General features: G+C 36.6%; 2 protein-coding genes across 3 annotated transcripts; both read right to left on the bottom strand.

Annotated features, from left to right (window-relative positions):
* Positions 1-126: 126 nt before the first annotated feature.
* On the bottom strand, positions 127-18768 carry hacl1 (2-hydroxyacyl-CoA lyase 1). 2 transcript variants are annotated; one of them, XM_082149992.1, is made up of 18 exons: positions 18611-18768; positions 17507-17611; positions 17362-17402; positions 17196-17276; positions 17025-17097; positions 16689-16766; positions 16373-16467; positions 16114-16226; positions 15900-16035; positions 15701-15806; positions 13728-13811; positions 12974-13075; positions 12730-12884; positions 11051-11209; positions 10805-10912; positions 3379-3565; positions 1803-1847; positions 127-588 (listed from the first exon to the last, which is right to left on the bottom strand). In XM_082149992.1, the coding sequence occupies exons 1-17, from the start codon at positions 18659-18661 to the stop codon at positions 1815-1817; spliced, it is 1707 nt and encodes a 568-aa protein (XP_082006118.1). In that variant the 5' UTR covers positions 18662-18768; the 3' UTR covers positions 127-588; positions 1803-1814. The 2 variants fall into 2 exon arrangements, with proteins under 2 accessions (XP_082006118.1, XP_082006117.1); XM_082149991.1 differs by having other exon boundaries at positions 127-1847.
* Positions 18769-19494: 726 nt separating this feature from the next.
* On the bottom strand, positions 19495-20622 carry c16h2orf66 (chromosome 16 C2orf66 homolog). The gene is made up of 3 exons (XM_082150042.1): positions 20592-20622; positions 20403-20505; positions 19495-19777 (listed from the first exon to the last, which is right to left on the bottom strand). Coding segments are annotated over exons 1-3 (264 nt in total). The 5' UTR covers positions 20594-20622; the 3' UTR covers positions 19495-19618.

Raw genomic sequence — 20622 nt, 5'->3', positions numbered from 1 at the left:
ATTATGAAGAGGGCCGTTTAAAAGCCTGATGGGACATGCAGTCTGTAAACGCCTGCAATCAGACAAAGTGCAGAACCAAGGAGACAGACAGGCAGGGAGATGGAGAGAAAGACAGGCAGAGATGGCTTCTTATGAATCGCATTTTAATTTTACAACAAAATCTTTCAAAGAACATCAAATTACAGTACATTCACTGTTTCTTATCACAAGCTGTTATTAGAAAAATATTTTTAAATCACTATTTTTTTTATACAATAACAATGTACATAAGGCCATTTTTGTTAATGCACAATAATTAACACAATTATAAGGCTTTTCTAATGGGAACATTCTCACCTTTACACATTTGGCTGTGAACATTTTTCTTTTATATGCTGTGAAACTGTTGGGAACATTTCCACAATGTGGAATTGTGCAAATGGTGTGATCTGCCAAGGCCAAGGAGGAGAAGCACTCTCACTCTGTGATAAAGCACCAGTAATGATACCTTATTAAAGAGCACAAGACGAGGACAGGAAGACCTCAATTACACAGATCCCGAGATGAGCTTGAACGGAAGCCCTCAGGAGCAGTGCGCACAACACTGACCTGAGATCGGAGGATAAAATACTCAACATATACAGTGGGAATTAAAATAATTAACTGAAAAAGTCAAATAAAATTATCAAACAGATAGTATTAACTAGCGAAACGTCCTTTAATTTGTTATTTAGCCTTTTATCTTTCAAATGAAAAGTTCGCCTAAAAATTCTGTCATCATTCACTCACCCTCATGTCATTCCAAATTTGTATGACTTACTTTCTTCTGTGGAACAAAAAATATTTATTTTGAAGAATCTTCCCATTGCTCTTTTGTAGCTATGAAAAGGAATAAAACAATGCAAGACATGAATATTATCTGTGAATAATGACTTAAAAGTCAGCTTATTCCTCACATAAAGCTGTAGTATAACTTTAGAAGACTTCATCATACACAAATCATATGAATCACATCTGAGTTTCACAGACATGGTCACTATAAAGTGCTGAAGGGATGACGTATTTTTTGTATGCCAAACTGGAATGTAGCATCACCCTGGTTCCCTCAACAAAAAGTCCATAGGATTTTTTCATTGGCTTTTGGATTATTGCAGACAATATGCTTAGTGAACAACAAAAGTTTATGATTCTTACGTTTCGTACATCAACATTTTGAAGCCTAAATACTATCAGCAGCAATAAAAAGCTAAATTTAGGTTTTAAATGGACTACACCACAGCCACATGACTTCAACTTCACCAAGCACAAAGCTATTTAAAATCTACAAGGTGGAAAGTTGTAGAGTTAAAATATAGTTTACAAGAGCATGTGTATAGAGTGAGAGCACGAGTGAGGTATATGTTGTAGAATATAATGTGAAAATATCTTGAGCTTGTTTTAACCACAGACCTTATTTCAGACATTTAAAAACAAAACAAAAACTTCAGAACGATGGAACTCATTTCTTGGGTTGTATAGAAAGAGCTGCTGGAAAATCTTAAAAAATCTAATTTAGGGTTCGACAAGAAACATAAAATCAATCAGATTTGGAACGACATGAGGTAAATGATCACAGAATTTTTCATTTTTGTGTGAACTATGTCTTTTAAGCATTTAAAGAAAGAACTGGATTCTATGGAAATTCATTTCAGTCAGAAGAGACTGAGATCATTTAAAATTATACATTTGCTTCTTTTTATAGGAAACGGTGCCACCTACAGTAAATCAATAAATTGACCAAAATGTAGTGTAAGATGCAGTGTGATCCGACCGACACCCGATACCTCTGTCAGCTTTTAAAGACTGGACCGTGTCAGCCAGGGAAACTCCTAGGAGATAAACACAGTCTCATTATGATATAAACATTAAAGACAACAAAAGTTTACACATGAATAAACTCCATTGAAGTCGATCCTGTTTACTTCTAAATGCTTTTGTAACTCTAGAAAGTTTCCATTCATCGTTGGGGAAGCCCTTTGAGTGTCGGTGTGAAAGAGTTTCAGTGTTCCAGCTCGCTATGACACCCAATCCTTCAATACGTCTGCGTGTGGTTGCCAGGATACAACCAGCACAACAAAGAGGGTCACAACTTTCAATAATGGGGCCTCATAACTTTCAAGAATAGAAAGGTCAGAAATGTTTACAGTGTGTGTATATGAGAAAGGGAGAGGTAGATATATAAAAAAAGAGTGTGTAAGGCCCCGATCACACCTAACTCGTTTTTCAGGTTCGAAAACTCGAGGCACACAGCACTGACCCGATCACACAGAGAGAGCAGTGCGCTACGCTTTTTATGAGGCAACCACCGAAACAGCTGCCCTGTCAGTCAAGTACCGGTAAACGTCAAAGCAGCCTTTTATTAACTTTATTTACTTTCTGTTAACATTGTGGTAGTTGGTTCGTGAAGTCGTTAAGCTTCTGGTAACCCGCGAGGGCACCACAAGTTTACCCTTCATCATCGCACTCTCCGGGCATTCAAAGCAGCATAGCATTGCAGCGGGGTACGCCCGCCTCTCCATTCATTCGATTAAACAGTGTAAAAAAACGCTTTGACAGTGGGCGCTTTTTCCGCTCGGAGTTGCTTTTTTTTCAACTGCAAAAACGCACGCGAGGCGCAGCCGGTTTGGTTTTCCCTAAACCTTCAATCCTCCCAAAATAGACTTTAGTCTTAATTAATATTTTAAGCTTTGTCTAATTCTAATGCTCTATAATGTTACATGTTTGTATTGTATTCAAGGTTTTTTTTTTTCTCCATTAGGTCACCTGATGGAGTTTTAGGACACCATTAGGTCACTTGATGAAGTTTTTCGGTTCCTTGCCACTGTTGCCTTTGGCTTGCTCAGTTGGGGATATTTTGGGGATATTTAATTTAATTTTATCAATCAATAAATTCCTCTTGAAACAAACTTTGTTGTATTATTTTAATTTAATACTGTGAAGCTGCTTTGATACAATCTGTATTGTGAAAAGCGCTATACAAATAAACTTGACTTGACTTGACTTGACTATTCTTGCAGTTCTGTAATAAAATAAGGTGATCAGACTCTGAAAAATTGCACATTCACATTCAGTGCGGCTTGCACGCTCCCCTTTAAATCAGGAAATATTTGACTCCTTTTTAATTTGTTTCACAATACTCAATTAATGATTGTAAACTGAGGTGGGTGTCTTTAGAATAAGTATCTGGTCTGAATTTTACATAAATAAATCACAACAATCCCGTAGGGCACAGCCATTAATACAGGCTGCAGCAGAGGTTCCTCCCTTCTTAATGATATTCCAACTGATTTAACTCAAATGTAAGACTGCGTGTGTGTGTGTGTGTGTGTGTGTGTGTGTGTGTGTGTGTGTGTGCAGTACCTGTTGTTTGCGGTCTGAGGCCGGGTCTATAAGTACATTGATGAGGCTGGGCATCTCTGTGTTTTTCAGACTCTCCTGTAGTGCACTGCGGAGTTCTTCCACCGTTCGAACCAGATACCCACGACCCCTAAACGCAGTCATCACCTGCTCGTACCGTGCCTCTGGTAGCAGGGTCACTGGAGGAGCACTAAGACACACACAGGTCAGTATTATTGCCAGTGTTTGATACCAGCTTACTTCAATAGAAATGAAGCCTACTGACAGCTATCTGTTACACTAAATTAAATTCATTTTTAACAATTAACTTATTTGTACAATTTACAGGCCCCATGGAATATTAAAATATGCTGTCAAACATTCTGAACACATTTCAGCCATCTATCCAAACAAATTTGTATTATCTTCATTCCATCTTAGTCCCGGGTAAATTGGAGTGCTGCACAAATTTTGATGGAAGCTTGTTTCTGCTATGGAATAAAAAGGTAATTGCGACATTTAATCTCACAATTCAGACTTTTTTTCTAGCAATTAGCCTTTCGCCGAGCCCAGCCCAACCCCTTAGTTACTGTTAGTTAGTTACCTTAGTTACTGTTGCTACGTACGACAAACAAATGGTCAAACACGACCAGCGCCACAGATTGCCATGACGGGAAGAGGTATACCCGTGCGTGTCAATGACCTTTTTTGGAGCAAAACCTCCACGATATCCTCCAGATCGAGGCAAAAGGGGTTACAGTATGCAGTGGAGGGATATATTCAAAATATAAAAATACGCAATGAACGAGACACGACTAGTATCGAGGCGTACCGGTCTCAAGCGAAATCTGAGAAACCCCATGACAATCGCAGAAAAATCTCTAATACCCACGCAATCGACATAAACACACTTGCAGACGGCACCTTGGAAGTTTGTGATCAACCAGCATCCGTACGTAGGCATCGTAGACCTCTTCTTCTGTCTTGATTTTCTCCGATTTGTTGCAGACAATCGCAGTTATCTGAGCTGTTAGCTATATTTGGCTCATTTTTATTAGCAAATTCGATTTTTATTTTTTTGTTCCAGTTCAGCCCTGCTAACGTTATGTGCTTTGTTCTTGGGGAAGGGAAAAAACTAACGTTAGGGTTGCCAAATGTCCCGTATTTTGGGCATAATTTATTTGTCATAATTAATAATGCATAATTTATATCTCCCTTGTCCTGTTTTTTTTTTACTGCAAAGCTGATCTAACCACTGACTGATACAGCAGCAGTGCTGATCACGACACCTGTTATCATCCTATCAATAATAATAATAATAATAATATATTATGATATAATATATCATTATTTAGGGACAAATCATTGTTTGATTTACCGCTCCGAGCGGGACTTTCAATGTCAGCATTTTGATTTCGGCAAATCAGTTTAGGCGAATGCAAACAACGTGATTATTGATTCCAACATCCACCCACGCAAGAAAACGTGCAACCTACCTGAGGGAATAATACGCTGATTTACTGATCAATAAATCTTTCTGATTGTTATCAATGTAGAAAACTTTTTTTTTTTTTTTAGGATTCTTTGATGAATAGAATGTTTCAGAGTTTTCTGAAATAGAAAGCTTTTCTAACGTTATAAATGTCTATACTGTCACTTTTGATCAATTGAATGCATCCTTGCCTATTACTTTTCTTAATTTCTTAAAAAATCTTACTGACCCCAAATTACTTTTACCGGTTCTTTGTGGCAAGCTTTATGCGTGCGGTCGTGCGCTTGAGTGCGGCTATATTACGTAAACGCTCATTATCCTGTATTTAAGTAATTCAATTAATATAAAGGGGCGATTTGTCCTCTAATGGCTTAAATGAATAACTATAGTCGACTAGAAAATGTTTTTTTGTCGGAGGCAGCCCTTATTCCACATATTTACAAACGCCGTGTACGCACCGCTTCACCATCTTGCTTGGAGAATGTTTGTCGGACCTGCTCACATAGTAACGGTTGCTATGATGTGTGATTGGACAATGGCCGTTTTGGGGGAGGGGCCGGCGAGAGGTCAATTGTGAGCATTTTTTTACAGTCTAAAGCCCTATTCGCACGGGATAAGTATTACCTGGTGACCTCTAGTAATTTGTAATAATCGCGGAGATTGTCTGTGATCTTAATCCCGTGCGAATCGGCCATGTCTGTAATTTGTAAAGTAAAAATTCCCCCGCAAATGACCTACCATATTTCGCCGAACACCGAGGTCCTGTGATAATATTAGTCCCGTGCGAATCGGCATCTCTGTGATTTGGCGGGTCGTTTATAATTTTGTCAATGTTTTTTTTATTTTTTTTTATCCATCTTTCGCGAAGAATGGAGATTGCGTTGGAGTGTTTTGATAGTATTTGGGTGCGGGGTCATGCCTAGCCTACACTAGGGCTGCACGATATAAAAAAAAAAAAAACATTGCAATATTTAGAACATATTTCTGTAAGAATTTGGTGAACGTTCTACGCAATACAACGTGGCGGCGCCCTTAATAGATATTTGTTTGTTCATTAGGCTATAATTCCTAATAATAAGTAAAAAAATAATCTCTCTCTCTCTCTCTGGTGCTGATGCAGTGACGCGTTCATGTAAACGGCACCTAAAAGCTGTCACTAAGAACCAGCAAAAGTTATGATTCTGAATATGTAAACTATTGCAATGAAACATTTTAATTGTTTATTAATAAACAAGTGTTTTCTGTGTCGGCTGCAAAGATGACGATAGGCTACTGACTCACGATCTTCGCAGTAGGCTATATCTAGTGAACGCGCTGGAGAGAAATCTACATTTAACCCTTGTGTGGTGTTCGGGTCATTTTGACCCGGAGAGAATTTTTGTTTTACCCCAAAATACTAGTTAATGTTATCGCTTTGGACTGAAACTTAGTGACTTTATTCACAGATGGTATAACTACTTCTCAAATGTTTTTTGACAATTTTCTTACTTTTTTAGGGGGGATTTTGTCACCTTGTTACACTTGTGGTCTTCCCGGTCAAAAATGACCGGACTACAAGAAATTGCTTATAAATCACTTGTTATGCAATATTATCACCCAATATTGGATTCAATCTTTTTGTCAATTTGTTCTCTTTCAATTAGGACTGGTTTTATATTTCTATTTGCATCTGATTAATCGTAGGCCTCATTTATTTGACAGTAGGCATCTCATGTTTTGAGTAAAAAAAACATTATTTTTGAATAATTTTGGAAATTTTAAATAAAATCTGAAGAAAATTGGCACTGTTGATCACACTAGTCTACTTTAATATTTCACCAGGAATTTTGTTTTGAAAAACTTTTATTTTGTACAAAATGGCACATTGTCACACTTGTGGTCTTCCCGGTCAAAAATGACCGGCCTACAAAAAATTGCTTATAAATCACTCTTTATGCAATATTATCACCCAATATTGGATTCAATCTTTTTGTCAACTTGTTCTCTTTCAATTAGGACTCGTTTTATATTTATATTTGCATCTGATTAATTGTAGGCCTCATTTATTTGAGAGTAGGCATCTAAATTTTTGAGTAAAAAAAATATATATTTTTGAATAATTTTGGAAAAATAAAATAAAATCTGAAGAAAATTGGCACTGTTGATCACACTAGTGTACTTTAATTTTTCACCAGGAATTTTGTTTTGAAAAACTTTTATTTTGTACAATATGGCACAGAGTTACACTTGTGGTGTCCCACTGGGCCATTGAGGGCCATTGTGGGCCATTGTTTCAATGGGCCATTGAAAGTGAATGGGAGAGACCAATGCAAACAATCAATGGAACAACACAAAATAGGTATCATTTTAAAGCTTAGAATCTCAGCTTTTTAATGCATCTAATCACTTTGATCAACTCCTAACGAGAGCCGAGTTATCACTCTAAAACAGAGTGTACCACCCGCAGGCGCCACCTAGCTGCGAAATAAATAATCATAATATTTTTCAAAACTATTACCTTGATCAACTTAAAATAGGTGTCATTTGAAAGCTTAGAGTCTGAAATTTACAATGAATGTAGCCAATTTGATAAACTCCTAAGTAGTGCTGAGTTATTTGCTGATAAATAGAAAAAAACAAATTCATAATTTATAAACTACTTTTTTGTACTACATTCAGCAATATGTCAAATACATCATACAGCTCAGATAGTCCTGTGTCATATGTCATTTGAAAGGTCTCAATGAGTAGAATACAGCAAGCATAATTGTTTCAGGCTTTTTACTAAACTTGAGCGAGGTTTTTTTAAAAGAAGCCCTTCAAGAGACCATGTGTAAACCATATATGGATGATGGAATTTTAGACACATTTCAGCTCGTAACTTCATGAAACATGCTCCGATTGTGGAAAATGACACATCATTATTTACAGCAGATGCTTACAATTAAAATGAGTCCAAACTCAACATAATCCATCACACAGAACTAAATATATTCCTCATGGAGTTCTAACACAAAAAAGACCACAGACGCACAAGACTCACATAGCCAAGCAAGGTAGCTTAGACTTGGCCTTTTTACTCGTATATTCATGAAACATACATCGATCATGAAAAATGACACATCATTATTTACAGCAGGAGCTCACGATTAAAAAGAGCCCAAACTCAATATATTCCATCACCAAGATCTAAAGATATTCCTCATGGCGTTTTAACACAAAAAATACCACAGACGCACCTAGCCAAGTATATACTCATGAAGCTCTCACGTTTGGTTTTCGCTCATAACTTCACGAAGCATGCACAGATCGTAGAAAAATGTACATCATTATTTTCAGTAGACTATCACAATTAAAAAGAGCCCAAACTCAGCATAATCCATCACTCAGATCTAAAGATATTCCTAATGGAGTTGTAACACACGAACCCCCACAGGCGCTCACAGAGCCTTGAATATAGATGTAGCCTAGCACTTATGTTGCGTTTTAACTCATAACTCAATGAAGCATGCATAAATTGTGAAAAATGGCACATCATTATTTACATGAGATTGTTAAGATTAAAAAGAGCCCAAACTCACCATAATCCATCACATGCACATATGTGTACATAAACAATGAACATGCTCCTGAAAACTTTTCAGTGTCTCCCATTCACTTTCAATGGCCCATTGAAACAATGGCCCTCAATGGCCCAGTGGAACACCACAAGTGTAACTCTGTGCCATATTGTACAAAATAAAAGTTTTTCAAAACAAAATTCCTGGTGAAAAATTTAAGTAGACTAGTGTGATCAACAGTGCCAATTTTCTTCAGATTTTATTTAATATTTCCAAAATTATTCAAAAATAATGTTTTTTTTACTCAAAAAATGAGATGCCTACTGTCAAATAAATGAGGCCTACGATTAATCAGATGCAAATAGAAATATAAAACCAGTCCTAATTGAAAGAAAACAAGTTGACAAAAAGATTGAATCCAAAATTGGGTGATAATATTGCATAACAAGTGATTTATAAGCAATTTTTTGTAGGCCGGTCATTTTTGACCGGGAAGACCACAAGTGTGACAATGTGCCATTTTGTACAAAATAAAAGTTTTTCAAAACAAAATTCCTGGTGAAAAATTTAAGTAGACTAGTCTGATAAACAGTGCCAATTTTCTTCAGATTTTATTTAATATTTCCAAAATTATTCAAAAATAATGTTTCTTTTACTCAAAAAATGAGATCCCTACTGTCAAATAAATGAGGCCTACGATTATTCAGATGCAAATAGAAATATAAAACCAGTTCTAATTGAAAGAAAACAAGTTGACAAAAATATTGAATCCAAAATTGGGTGATAATATTGCGTAACGAGTGATTTATAAGCAATTTTTTGTAGGCCGGTCATTTTTGACCGGGAAGACCACAAGTGTGACAATGTGCCATTTTGTACAAAATAAAAGTTTTTCAAAACAAAATTCCTGGTGAAAAATTAAAGTAGACTAGTGTGATAAACAGTGCCAATTTTCTTCAGATTTTATTTAATATTTCCAAAATTATTCAAAAATAATGGTTTTTTTACTCAAAAAATTAGATCCCTACTGTCAAATAAATTAGGCCTACGATTAATTAGATGCAAATAGAAATATAAAACCAGTCCTAATTGAAAGAGAACAAGTTGGCAAAAAGATTGAATCCAATATTGGGTGAAAATATAGTATAATGAGAGATTTATAAGCTATTTTTTATAGTCCGGTCATTTTTGACCGGGAAGATCCCGGGGGTTTTAGGGTTCTGAACACCACACAAGGGTTAATTTAATTTTGTTTTGAATGGTTTTGTTTAAAAGTAGGGATTGCTGTAGATTATATATATATATATAGCCTATAACGTGTGTGTGAGGAGAGTAGGCTACCTTATACGCTGAGTTTCGGTTCATGGATGATAGCGCTGTTGAGTTGAGGCGCTGGCGCCCTCCGTGTCTTGAATATCTATATTTAGGCCTACTTCTTACTTATTAAATCCAGGAAATTGGATAATAAAACACTGATTAAAATTAAGATACAATTAATACAAAACGAAATTCGATTTAAAGAAAGGCTTTGTGCTTTCTGTTTTAGGTATCTGTGAAAGTTTTAAAGCAGTCTTTTAGTGCTGCATGCGTTCAGAGCGGTCACGTCCGTTATGAAGAACGGTCACATTTTCCTCATAAATGTGAACACGAAAAATAAAAGACAAAATACTTTTTAAAAAAGACAACCATCCACAACTTTAATGATGTCACTGCAGTTAAAGTACCTCTTTTTGTAGCCGAAATAGTCCCAAATAAGCGGATCGTATAGGATTGCCAGTGAATGTTGGCTGTGAGCGGTGAGCAGCGGCACATTGTTCCATGTTCCTTACAGTAGGCCTATAGCAGCATGCGGTAAGGAACATTCTTCTGTTTATGTTATATCATACAGCTAGACCTATAATAACGACAAGATATTTCCCAGCAATAGCCAGTTGACATCATATCCGGGAGATATGTCAGTAATTTCGAGTAAAATCACAGGCTTCGTTTATCCCGTGCGAATGCGCCACACGAAATTCAGATGTGGGTGGGTAATTTCTAAATCACACGAGGTCCCCAGATAATACTAATCCAGTGCGAATAGGGCTATATATGATTGTGAGTTTATATCTCACAGTTCTGCCTTTTTTTCTCACAATTGACAAATATAGAGTCATAAAGTCTGAATTGGCAAGATATAAAATCACAAAACTTACATTACCATCTATTATCAAAAATGAGAAACAAAACAAGCCATTGAAGCATATCTTAATTTCTAATTTGTAGTTTGTTTTAACAAATTATAATTTTTTTGCACTGAAGTGTAGAGACTGTAAATTTATATGATATAATATAATATTTACTTTCGGTCCACAGATTTCAGTTTCAGGCACCTCTGCTTTAGAAGGATCCCAGAACTTCCCTTAGGCTCAATACTCACATGGTTGTCATGTCTCCCATCTTTTCCATCTCTTTCCATGTTTCTGGATCCACTCCACTGTAGATGCCATTGTTGTTTATTACTATGATGATGATGGGTAGTTTATACCTATTCAGAATTAAAAGTAGTTATAATGAGGCAGAGCAAATAGAACCATTCTAAAAGTATGCACACCGCACAAACGTCCTGAAGGTGGAGCTCTATGTCTAAGATAAATAATGATTAGCATCATGATGTGTAATTCACCTGCACATGGTCTCCACCTCCATGCCAGAGAAACCGAAAGCGCTGTCTCCCTCTACACACACCACTCTCTGAGCGCTCTTCTGCGTCTGCTCCAAAACTGCTGCGGCAATGGCAAAGCCTGGACCCACCCCCATAGTGCCAAACGTGCCTGCATCTAACCTGTTCAAGACATTCAGATTACTGCTCTGGACAACATTACTGTAGAACTCAACATTTAATAGAGCTAATAATTCTAACTTATAGGAGTCAATATGTCATACAGCTAAAATGAAAATTGTGTTATTCCTGTGATCTAAACATCACAAAAGTTTTTGTCTTATGATCAAAACATAATAAAAGATGTTTTTTGTGATAAATTTATATATATATATATATATATATATATATATATATATATATATAACAAATTTTCTCATTATCTAAATATAGCAAACGTTTTATGTGTGTGTGGGATCAAAGCAGTGTTTTTCTCATGATTTAAACAACAAAAGTTGTTTGTTACGATCCAAACAAATCCGGTTCTCATGATCTAAACATAACAAATGCTGTTTTTGTGATCTAAAATAAGTTGTTTTCTTATGTTAGTTGTTATCTAAACTTTAGTTGTTTTTGTGATCTAATCAACAAATGTTCTCATTATCTTAAAATGACATTTTTTCTTAACGTAAACATAACAAATGTTGTTTTTTTGTGATCTAAACATAACAAAAGTTATTTTCTCATGATGTAAACATAACACAAGTTTTCACATATTAAAGGGATAGTTCACTTTGAAAAAAATTTTTGGTATGTTTTTAGCTTACCTCAAGGGCATCCAAGATGTAGGTGTCTTTTTTTCCGCAGTAGTTTCAATTTTGATATTTTTAGGTCAAACCGTTCTTGTCTGTCAGTCATATAATCACGGTCTCAAAACACAAGCACAGAGTCCAAATTAAAACAATTCCCCGTTGTCCAAATTAAACAATTCCCCATCGTAAGTACACATTGATGGCCTAAGACACGAAACGAGCGGTTTGTGTGAGAAAACGAACAGTATTTATATCGTTTTTACCACTTATACGCAGCCATGTCGAAGTGCTCTGATCTGACGTGTGCGCAGACTGGTGCATAGATATATACACACTAGATGAATTGTTTTAATTTGGACTCTGTGCTTGTGTTTTGAGATAATGACCATAGACCTGCATTATATGACTGACAGACAAGAACGGTTTGACCTAAAAATATCAAAATTGAAACTACTGCGGAAAAAAAGACACCTACATCTTGGATGCCCTTGAGGTAAGCTAAAACATACCAAAAATTTCTTTCAAAGTGAACTATCCCTTTAAGTAATGTAAAAAACAACAAAAGTGGTTTTCTTTTAACCACAACATAAAGGTAGCTTTCTTGTGATCTCAACTTTCTCACAGCAGAAAAAAATCTGAATGTCGTCCTCCATTTCTCTCATCACACAAACCATTTCCTATTTGAAATGTCACATCAGAGCTAGCATAAAATTTGACTCATGACAATCAGAGCACATCATTTTTTCTGTCCCCGGTTTATGAATGTTAACATTTTAATTCGTAAAGAATAATTCACTGTTCAAGTTGAACCAATCCCAGGTCTGGATCTGGACAGCTAAACAGTGAATACTGATCTAGGGATAAAAAAGGGAGAGTATCATCTTTTGTCACCTGTGTCGCGGGAGGTAATTGAGCAGCATGGTACGGCCGATGTCCATCGTGTTCGCTCCCTCGCTCACTATGATGCAGTCTTTGGGCAGGAGCTCAGAAATGTGGTGGAACGCTGTGTAGTAGTTCATGGGCAGAGTGGACTGGAGAGCAAGAGTCTGTGGGACACAATAATGGTTCATCTAATTCTATAAATGCTAAATTCACAGTTGACATGTTTACAGAGAGCAAGCTCACACAAACTCACCTTTGATATCTGAGCATTGGCAGTCATTTTGTCCTTCAGTGTCGCCCACCATTGTGAATCAGAAGGAAATCTCCAGGACTCTGACCTTACAGTATCCAACAGCTTTAAACCAAGTAGAAAAAGAGATTTAAGGGGCCATTTCATGGAAAATATGATTTTCCATAAGTTTTCCACCCTTTTAAACTGCAAAATGAGCACATTAACATATAGCCATCCATTTATACCTATCAACCCTGATTCCAAATTCTGTAACAGTGGACAAACTGTTCCTCATTTCACAGGTAAAGACGTAAGCCAATAAAAACAGAAGTCATTGATGTAGAAAAGCCTTAAGTTAAAGGTAAAGAAAAACTGCCATTTTAATAGAGAAAATAAATTAAATGATGCATTTTTGCTAAAAACATTTGTGTAACCATTATAAGTCGAACTAAAAGGAAATAAATGCTACAAAACATACTGTATTTCATAGGGATATTGGGAATCTATAGAACATAATTATACTCTTAGAAAAAATGACCATTTAAAAAGGTTCTAATATGTACCATTTAGGTACTAATATGTACACTTTTGGTACCAATATGTACCTTTGAGGTACTAATATGGTACAAAGGTGTACCTTTTGAAAGGGTACCACCTCAGTGACAGCTTTTGTACCTTTTTTTCTGAGAGTGTAGATTGTCATGATGCAGATAAGGGTGCAAAACCAAAAAACATTGCATTTATGTAAGATAACTCAGGTGATACTGTGATTTACCTGGCTGACCACAGCCCGTATGTCTCCAAGCAGAGCAGATGCGGCTCTCACATTATTACTCAACTCCTCCGCACATAGATCCACCTAAACAAATTCACAATAAACTGAAGATCATTTAGTCATTTTAAAGACTCCCTGTTGTGCAAATTAAGTTTTTAATGTTGCTTATATATTTCTATGTGGTGTTTTTAATATGCTTTAAGATGTTCGAAGCGTTTCTAAAGATGCTGGTTTCTAGATGGCAACTGCCTGACTCTAAATAGCGAACGGGAACGTGGTTTGTGTAACATTAGCAACACATTATTAGCTGTTTTATAATGTAGTCAAGCCAAAGGCTAATCATATAAATTACTGTTATGTGTCCGACGTTGTAGAGAATGGTACATAAAATGCATTACCATTCTGATACATCGCCTTGTAGACGACCCTGTATAATGTGTTCTTCCTCTTCTTCTAATGAATCAGTTTCTGGTTCAAACATGGCTGAATTAAACCAATATTTCCACTTGCTATTGTGTAGCGTTTACTACAGTTGACAGAATGAGGGAGTTCCGCTTATACAAAATGAAGCAAGGGTGTAGAGTTACATTCAAGCTATTTTAAAGGGATTGTTCAGCCAAAAAAGTGAATTCTGTCATTAATTACTCACCATCAAGTCGTTCCAAACCTGTGAGACATTCGTTCATCTTCGGAACACAAATTAAGATCTTTTTAATAAAATCTGACAGCTTTCTGTCCCTCCATTGACAGCCTACACAACTACCACTTCCAAGCCCCAGAAAGGTAGTAAAGACATCATTAAAGTAATCCATGTGACTCCATTGGTTTAGCCTCAATTTCATGAAGCGATGCGAGTACTGTTTGCTAAAAAACAACAACATAATTTACCACTTTATTCACAAAATATTCATCTCCAACGAACGAGAGCACCACAACGTATGCCTGTTGTTTTGACGTGAGAGCAGATGTTTATGCGTGAATGGGCGCTGGAGATTAATATTGGTGCTGGTATTAATAAAAGTGGTAAATGATGTGGGTTTTTTTGTAAACAGTACTCGCATCGCTTCATAAAACTGAGGTTAAACCACTGGAGTCACATGGATTACTTTAATAATGTCTTTACCACCTTTCTGGGGCTTGAAAGTGGTAGTTACGTAGATTGTCAAGATAAACAAATGTCTTACGGGTTAAGAACGACATGAGGGTGAGTGATTAATGACATAACTAAAGGCCAATTTATACTTCTGCGTCGGGTTCGCGTAGAAGGTACGGCGTAGCATACGCATTGACGTGTACCATACGTCGTACCCTTCGCCGTACCCTGACGCGCACCTCCTCAAAAATGTAACTACGCGTCGCGGCGACGCGGACCGCAAGATCTGTGATTGGTCGGCTGGATAGCATCGCGTTTCCTCCTACGCATTTCCGGAATGATCTTCTGCACTCTGCACCGCCCGCCCGCCATTTTTAAATTCCGAAGATCAGTGAAGAGCCATGGAAACAGACCAAGTGACCGAGAGATTGCTTGAAGAAGTGCGGAAATACAGCCATCTGTATGACTCCTTCAGTCGCCATTGCTCGTAGAAACCTAAACTCAAAACAGCCGCGAGGAATGTAAACACAGTGGAACTGGAACATTAAAACCCACCCGCGCCAACTAGCGTTTCGGCGGTGTAACTGCAGAGCAACACAGACATTCGCAGAAGTATAAATGCTCACGACGGCGTCGCCTACGTGCGTACCCTACGACGTACACTACGGCGTACACTCGACGCAGAAGTATAAATTGGCCTTAACCCTTTAAGGCATGACAAAATTATTTTCACAGGGGAAAAAAAAAACATTTAAATATGTCATTTTGATTATCAAAGACAAGTTTTAAGGAATACAATTATTGACTGCACTGCAGGTGGACTTTAAAGTCTTTACGCTGATGTTGCAGCAACTTACTGAGTGTCCAGGTTGCAACTAACCTGAATGATCTTCACATGAGGACTGAATCTTGGTGGAAAACCAAAGTGCAAGATCCAGTTGAGTCTGGCACCCAGCAACACTACAACATCAGCCTGCAATAGAGCTCTAGAACAGAGAGAGATGGGCATCACATCACATCAGTGGGTTCCATTAAAAATAGATTTTGTAAAGATCATTTAGACACATTCACACACATACCTGGATCTGGCTGCAGCAACACAGTTGGAGTGGTCATCCGGCAGTACCCCTTTCCCCATAGGTGTGGGAAGGAAGGGGATTCCAGTGACCTCCACCAGCTCCCTGATCTCCTTCTCCGCCCTGGCATACGCCGCACCTGCGCCAGATCACAGCTCAACACTGCATGCCTTGAAGATGCTCAAACACCTGGGTCATTCAGTTCTATTCTGTTCACCTTTTCCCACGATGATCAGAGGCCTCTGAGCCGCTTTGAGGAGCCTGACAGCCTGTGTGATCTCCCTGCTGTCAGCCTGACTCACAGGAGGAGCAGGACAACAGGAAACAAACCTAAAGAAAAATGAAGAACGTGTATACAAGCAATGCAATTGTGCATATTTCAAGATGCAAAAGAAAAAACATCAATAAGTGATCATCACATCATAAACTTACAGTTAGTCCCCATTGCTATGATTAATCTTCAAGTCTAAGCTCACCTGACACTGGTCCGGTCTGTTTTGGCGTTCACCATGTCTCCAGCTATGTCTATGTAACAAGCTCCTGGGCGGCCATAAATGCTGCTCCTTACAGCCTAAAAAACACAAACAGAACATTGTACATTGTATATTTCGCCTACATTAGGAGCATTTAATTTCAGGAACCCATTAAATATTTGACAAACATAGGGCATTGCTAAAAACGCAAATATTTTTTTTTGTTATATCCTATAGATGGCCTCAAAGCTGACAGGCATGGACTACAAGCCACAAAACTAGAATTTTTGATTTCATGGGGTCTTAAAACATAATTTACTTTTTCAACTACAGCTGGTATCATCTCAAGGCTGCTTGGTCGAGCAGAAAACTTGCTATACAGACGACAAGCTTCAACCTGATGAGAAACAAGAAAAAGAATATCACAGGTTAAAGAGACACAAGAAAATAAATACAAATGAAATGTTAAGCACATATAAATATATGAGATGAATCACTAATTATTGAATATTTGAATCTACTGATTGAACATGTTTCATTTATCAGTCACCAAATGCTGTTTATTTGTTGTTTAATGTATCAAATCAGTAAAACTGATACCAGAGATACCAGAGGCTATTTTGTACCAAAGCCAAACATTTCCTATCGACCCTACTTGAGGGAACTCCTGAAATGCTCCAGTGGTTTCTTGGTTTCTATCAGATGAGCCGCCAATGACAATGACAGGCCTGTGATTTCAAAGAAGAGAAGAAAAGTACAAAAATGGCTCATTTGAGGTCAATTCCCTTTCATTTTAAGTGAATTCAGCAGTGTGGGAGTTCGTTACCAGCAGTTCGTGTTAGCATTGGCCATTCCTCCGAGAGCATGAATCAGCCCAGGTCCAGACACCACCAGGCACACAGCTGGCCTAAGGAAAGGAAATGATATTTCAGCAAAACAGCATAAGAAAAAACAAGTAAAAAAAAATAAAAAATGAACTGACATATTCATACCATCCTGTCAAATACCCGATAGCAGACGCAGCATAGCAGGCCTGTTAGGAGAGAGAAGATGCATGGAAACACACACCCAGACGGTCTTCATTGTAATGAAACCAGGACACATTTGAAATGAAAGTGGAAAGAGAGACTGTCTTACTGCTTGTTCATTGCGCATGCCCACGTACTTGATGCCCGCTGCTTGGGCGGCCATGGCCACCTCGATGATGGGCACGCCAACGATGCCAAACATGTACTCCACATTCTGCAGATGGAGTTAAATATAAGAAAAGACATACCTAATAGACATACTAATACGTTAAATACTCGTTTTAATATTAAAAGTATTTCTAGTAATCCAAGCCACAATAAAAGAAGCAGTATATCTAGGCCAGGGGTTTTCACTGTGGGAAAGTTTAGAGAAAAACAGTGTACATTTTAAAATAAAATAAAAATAAATAATAAAAATAAGATTATATGAACAAACTAACTAACCTACCTTGATTAAAATATCAAATATTAAAATAAATAAAATTTGATTTAAATAAATACATAATAAGCATATACATTTGATTAAAATATATATAAATAATTAATAAAAAATAATTAACAAAGGTAATTGATTAAAATTAAAGGGGAAAAATCTGATTAAAATGAACTGATTTAAATAAGTAAATAAATAAAACGGATTTAAAAGAATAAATGATACATCTAACACACCTCATGATATTTTTTTATTAAATTGTTTTAACATTTAATTAATTTTTCACAGTATTAATGGGGCGTTCTATGCATGAAAATATATATCTGCCTTTTAATTTTTAGGATGGGGGTCCCTCGCACGAGGATAATCGTATTTGGGGCCTGTGACATCTAAAAGTTTGAAGTCGCTGATTCAGGCTATATTTAATCAAGTTGTTACAGATTTCTTTTTTTTTCCTTCTTTTTTTCTTTATCTAATCATTTTTTTACCATAATGTGAAATACATACAATTTGTGACTCCATGCCCTGTTTAGTGTTTTGGATCACACATTTATTGACAGCTCTATTGCGCATGCGCGGAACCTTTGACACACTGTCCAAGTTCAATAGCACAGCAGGCGATTCTTTTGCAATGGAAAAAACAACTCCTCTGCAAATAAAATACACGTTAATGTCTAGGTGCTATGGACAAAGGTTTTGATTAGATAGCCTACTTAGATTATTTCATTTAAATATACAGGAGAAACTTAGAGAAAACACATCCGGCAACACAACACAGACCTGAGATTTGAGCGCCTCAGCGATCAGCTGAGCTCCAGTAACTTCATCCATAATCAACTTCACAACAGACTCATTTCACTCATATAACGTTACAGATATCAAACTGCTCTTCTGTCCTGCTGCTCTTCTTCTGTGGTTTGTGCTGTGTAGTGGCAATAAAATGAAAGCGCATGTCTCCACCTACTGGATAACCCGGACGTGTCACGCTCACATTTGTGACAAAGCCTGATCTCCTGTCTCGTTTTTATGGATCCTATAGATTAGAATATGAAAAGTGTGTGTGTGTGTGTGTGTGTGTGTGTGTGTGTGTGTGTGTGTGTGTGTGTGTGTGTGTGTGTGTGTGTGTGTGTGTGTGTGTGTGTGTGTGTGTGTGTGTGTGTGTGTGTGTGTGTGTGTGTGTGTGTGTGTGTGTGTGTGTGTGTTACATTTGGTTAAATGGTAACTCATTTAGCTTTCTTTCAAATTTTACTCATCAATATGAAATTTCAACTGAAAATCATTCCTGAGAGTATTAGAAACCTTCGAGATTGTGTTCATTACACTTAATTAAAACTTACATCTTTCAATATTCACAGTAATCCTCAATATTTATTCAAATTAATTTATAATATGATATAATTATGTTGAGAATCTGCACTCCTGAACAAAATCTGATATTCCACAGTTGCTATTTTCATACTAATTTTGTAACCAAATAAAATAAACTAGGATGATTTAAACTACAGAGGAATGATTAAGAAGTCTTTATTATAAACACAATATATGACATGCTTTGCTTTTATCAACTAGTTTGTAACTTTTTAAAACATTTATAACATAAAAAATATTTAATTGATAATTTATATAGTATATGAGAAATGAAACACGTAGCGAAGATTGGTTAAGCAAGAGTTCAAATTTTACTGTGCAAAACATCATTACAGGCATAATGACTTGAACAATTCTCAAACTATTAGACCAAATGATTTACATGATAGACATTGAGAAACTAAAAATGAAATCTTCAGGCTAAACATCATAAATGTCATTGTGAAGAAAGAGGTTGTACTTGTCGTAACCAGTATTTTCCGTATTGCTGTTTTTGTTGACCTTCACATCTGTTTTCCTGCCCATCGCTTGAGCTTCACTCTCTCTGCCTTCAAGATACGACTGCAGGATCCGGAAAAACTGACAACATATTACGAGAACATGAATTTAAAATGCAGTAAATGTCAATGTATATGTATAAATGAACCAATAAATGAAGATTTAAAAAAAAGGTCTGACTGTAATAATAATACAAATAAATAATAATACACATATTATACAGATATGTCCATAAGGACACTCTTAGAAAAAAAGGTTGTATGTATATAACTTTAAAGGGTTATATCCCTTTAAACATGAAAGTATTATTTCATAATTTAAGACATTTCTCCTATGGCATAAAGGGTTCTTTAAAATTTAGTAAATTTTTGTAAACCGGTAAAAATGTAAAAGTGACAAATGTGAACATGTGAATTGTATGCCTTTGCAATAAAAAAAAAATAATAATAAAAAAAAAAAGTCAAAATTGTTCTGAGTAAACGGAACCGGAGTGTATCATGAATTCTGGTTGAAAAACGTCATTTTTAACTTTTGTGCCAAGTTTGAATTTTTATCACAAAACGTTTCTAAGACTTCAACGACCTTTTAAGCACATGAAACATATTCCTATATAAAACAAATTCACATATAACTCCCACATTTGCTTATTTTTAAAATCAGCAAGAGTCTTTGCGTGAAGGATGAAGAACAGAGCAGTTTGACTCACCAGGGTCCTGGTCTGTGGGTTGCTCAGAGACTTCCACTCTTCATGTGAGAGGTCCGACTCCACAGAGATCATCAGTAGTGTCATCAGAGCCAACACTTTCAACCTAGACGCAAAACACAACAGGAAAAGACATTACATTACAATCCCAACATGAAACCACATCTTCAACATCTAACCAAAAGAGCTCACATGTTTGCAGTGCCCGTGAGTGCAGTTTGCT

This window comes from Leuciscus leuciscus, assembly GCF_965113295.1.
Source record: "Leuciscus leuciscus genome assembly, chromosome: 20".
Taxonomy (NCBI): Eukaryota; Metazoa; Chordata; class Actinopteri; order Cypriniformes; family Leuciscidae; genus Leuciscus; species Leuciscus leuciscus.
This window is presented reverse-complemented; position numbering and strand designations above follow the sequence as displayed.

Excerpts from the sequence above, each read along its gene's own strand:
- hacl1 (XM_082149991.1), bottom strand. The coding sequence starts at position 18,661 with ATGGATGAAGTTACTGGAGCTCAGCTGATCGCTGAGGCGCTCAAATCT. Across the intron at positions 17,403-17,506 it reads GCATGCGCAATGAACAAGCA|GCCTGCTATGCTGCGTCTGC; the intron begins GTAAGACAGTCT and ends CTCTCCTAACAG. Across the intron at positions 15,807-15,899 it reads GTTGCTGCAGCCAGATCCAG|AGCTCTATTGCAGGCTGATG; the intron begins GTATGTGTGTGA and ends TCTCTGTTCTAG.
- c16h2orf66 (XM_082150042.1), bottom strand. Across the intron at positions 19,778-20,402 it reads ACCCACAGACCAGGACCCTG|TTTTTCCGGATCCTGCAGTC; the intron begins GTGAGTCAAACT and ends ATATGTTGTCAG.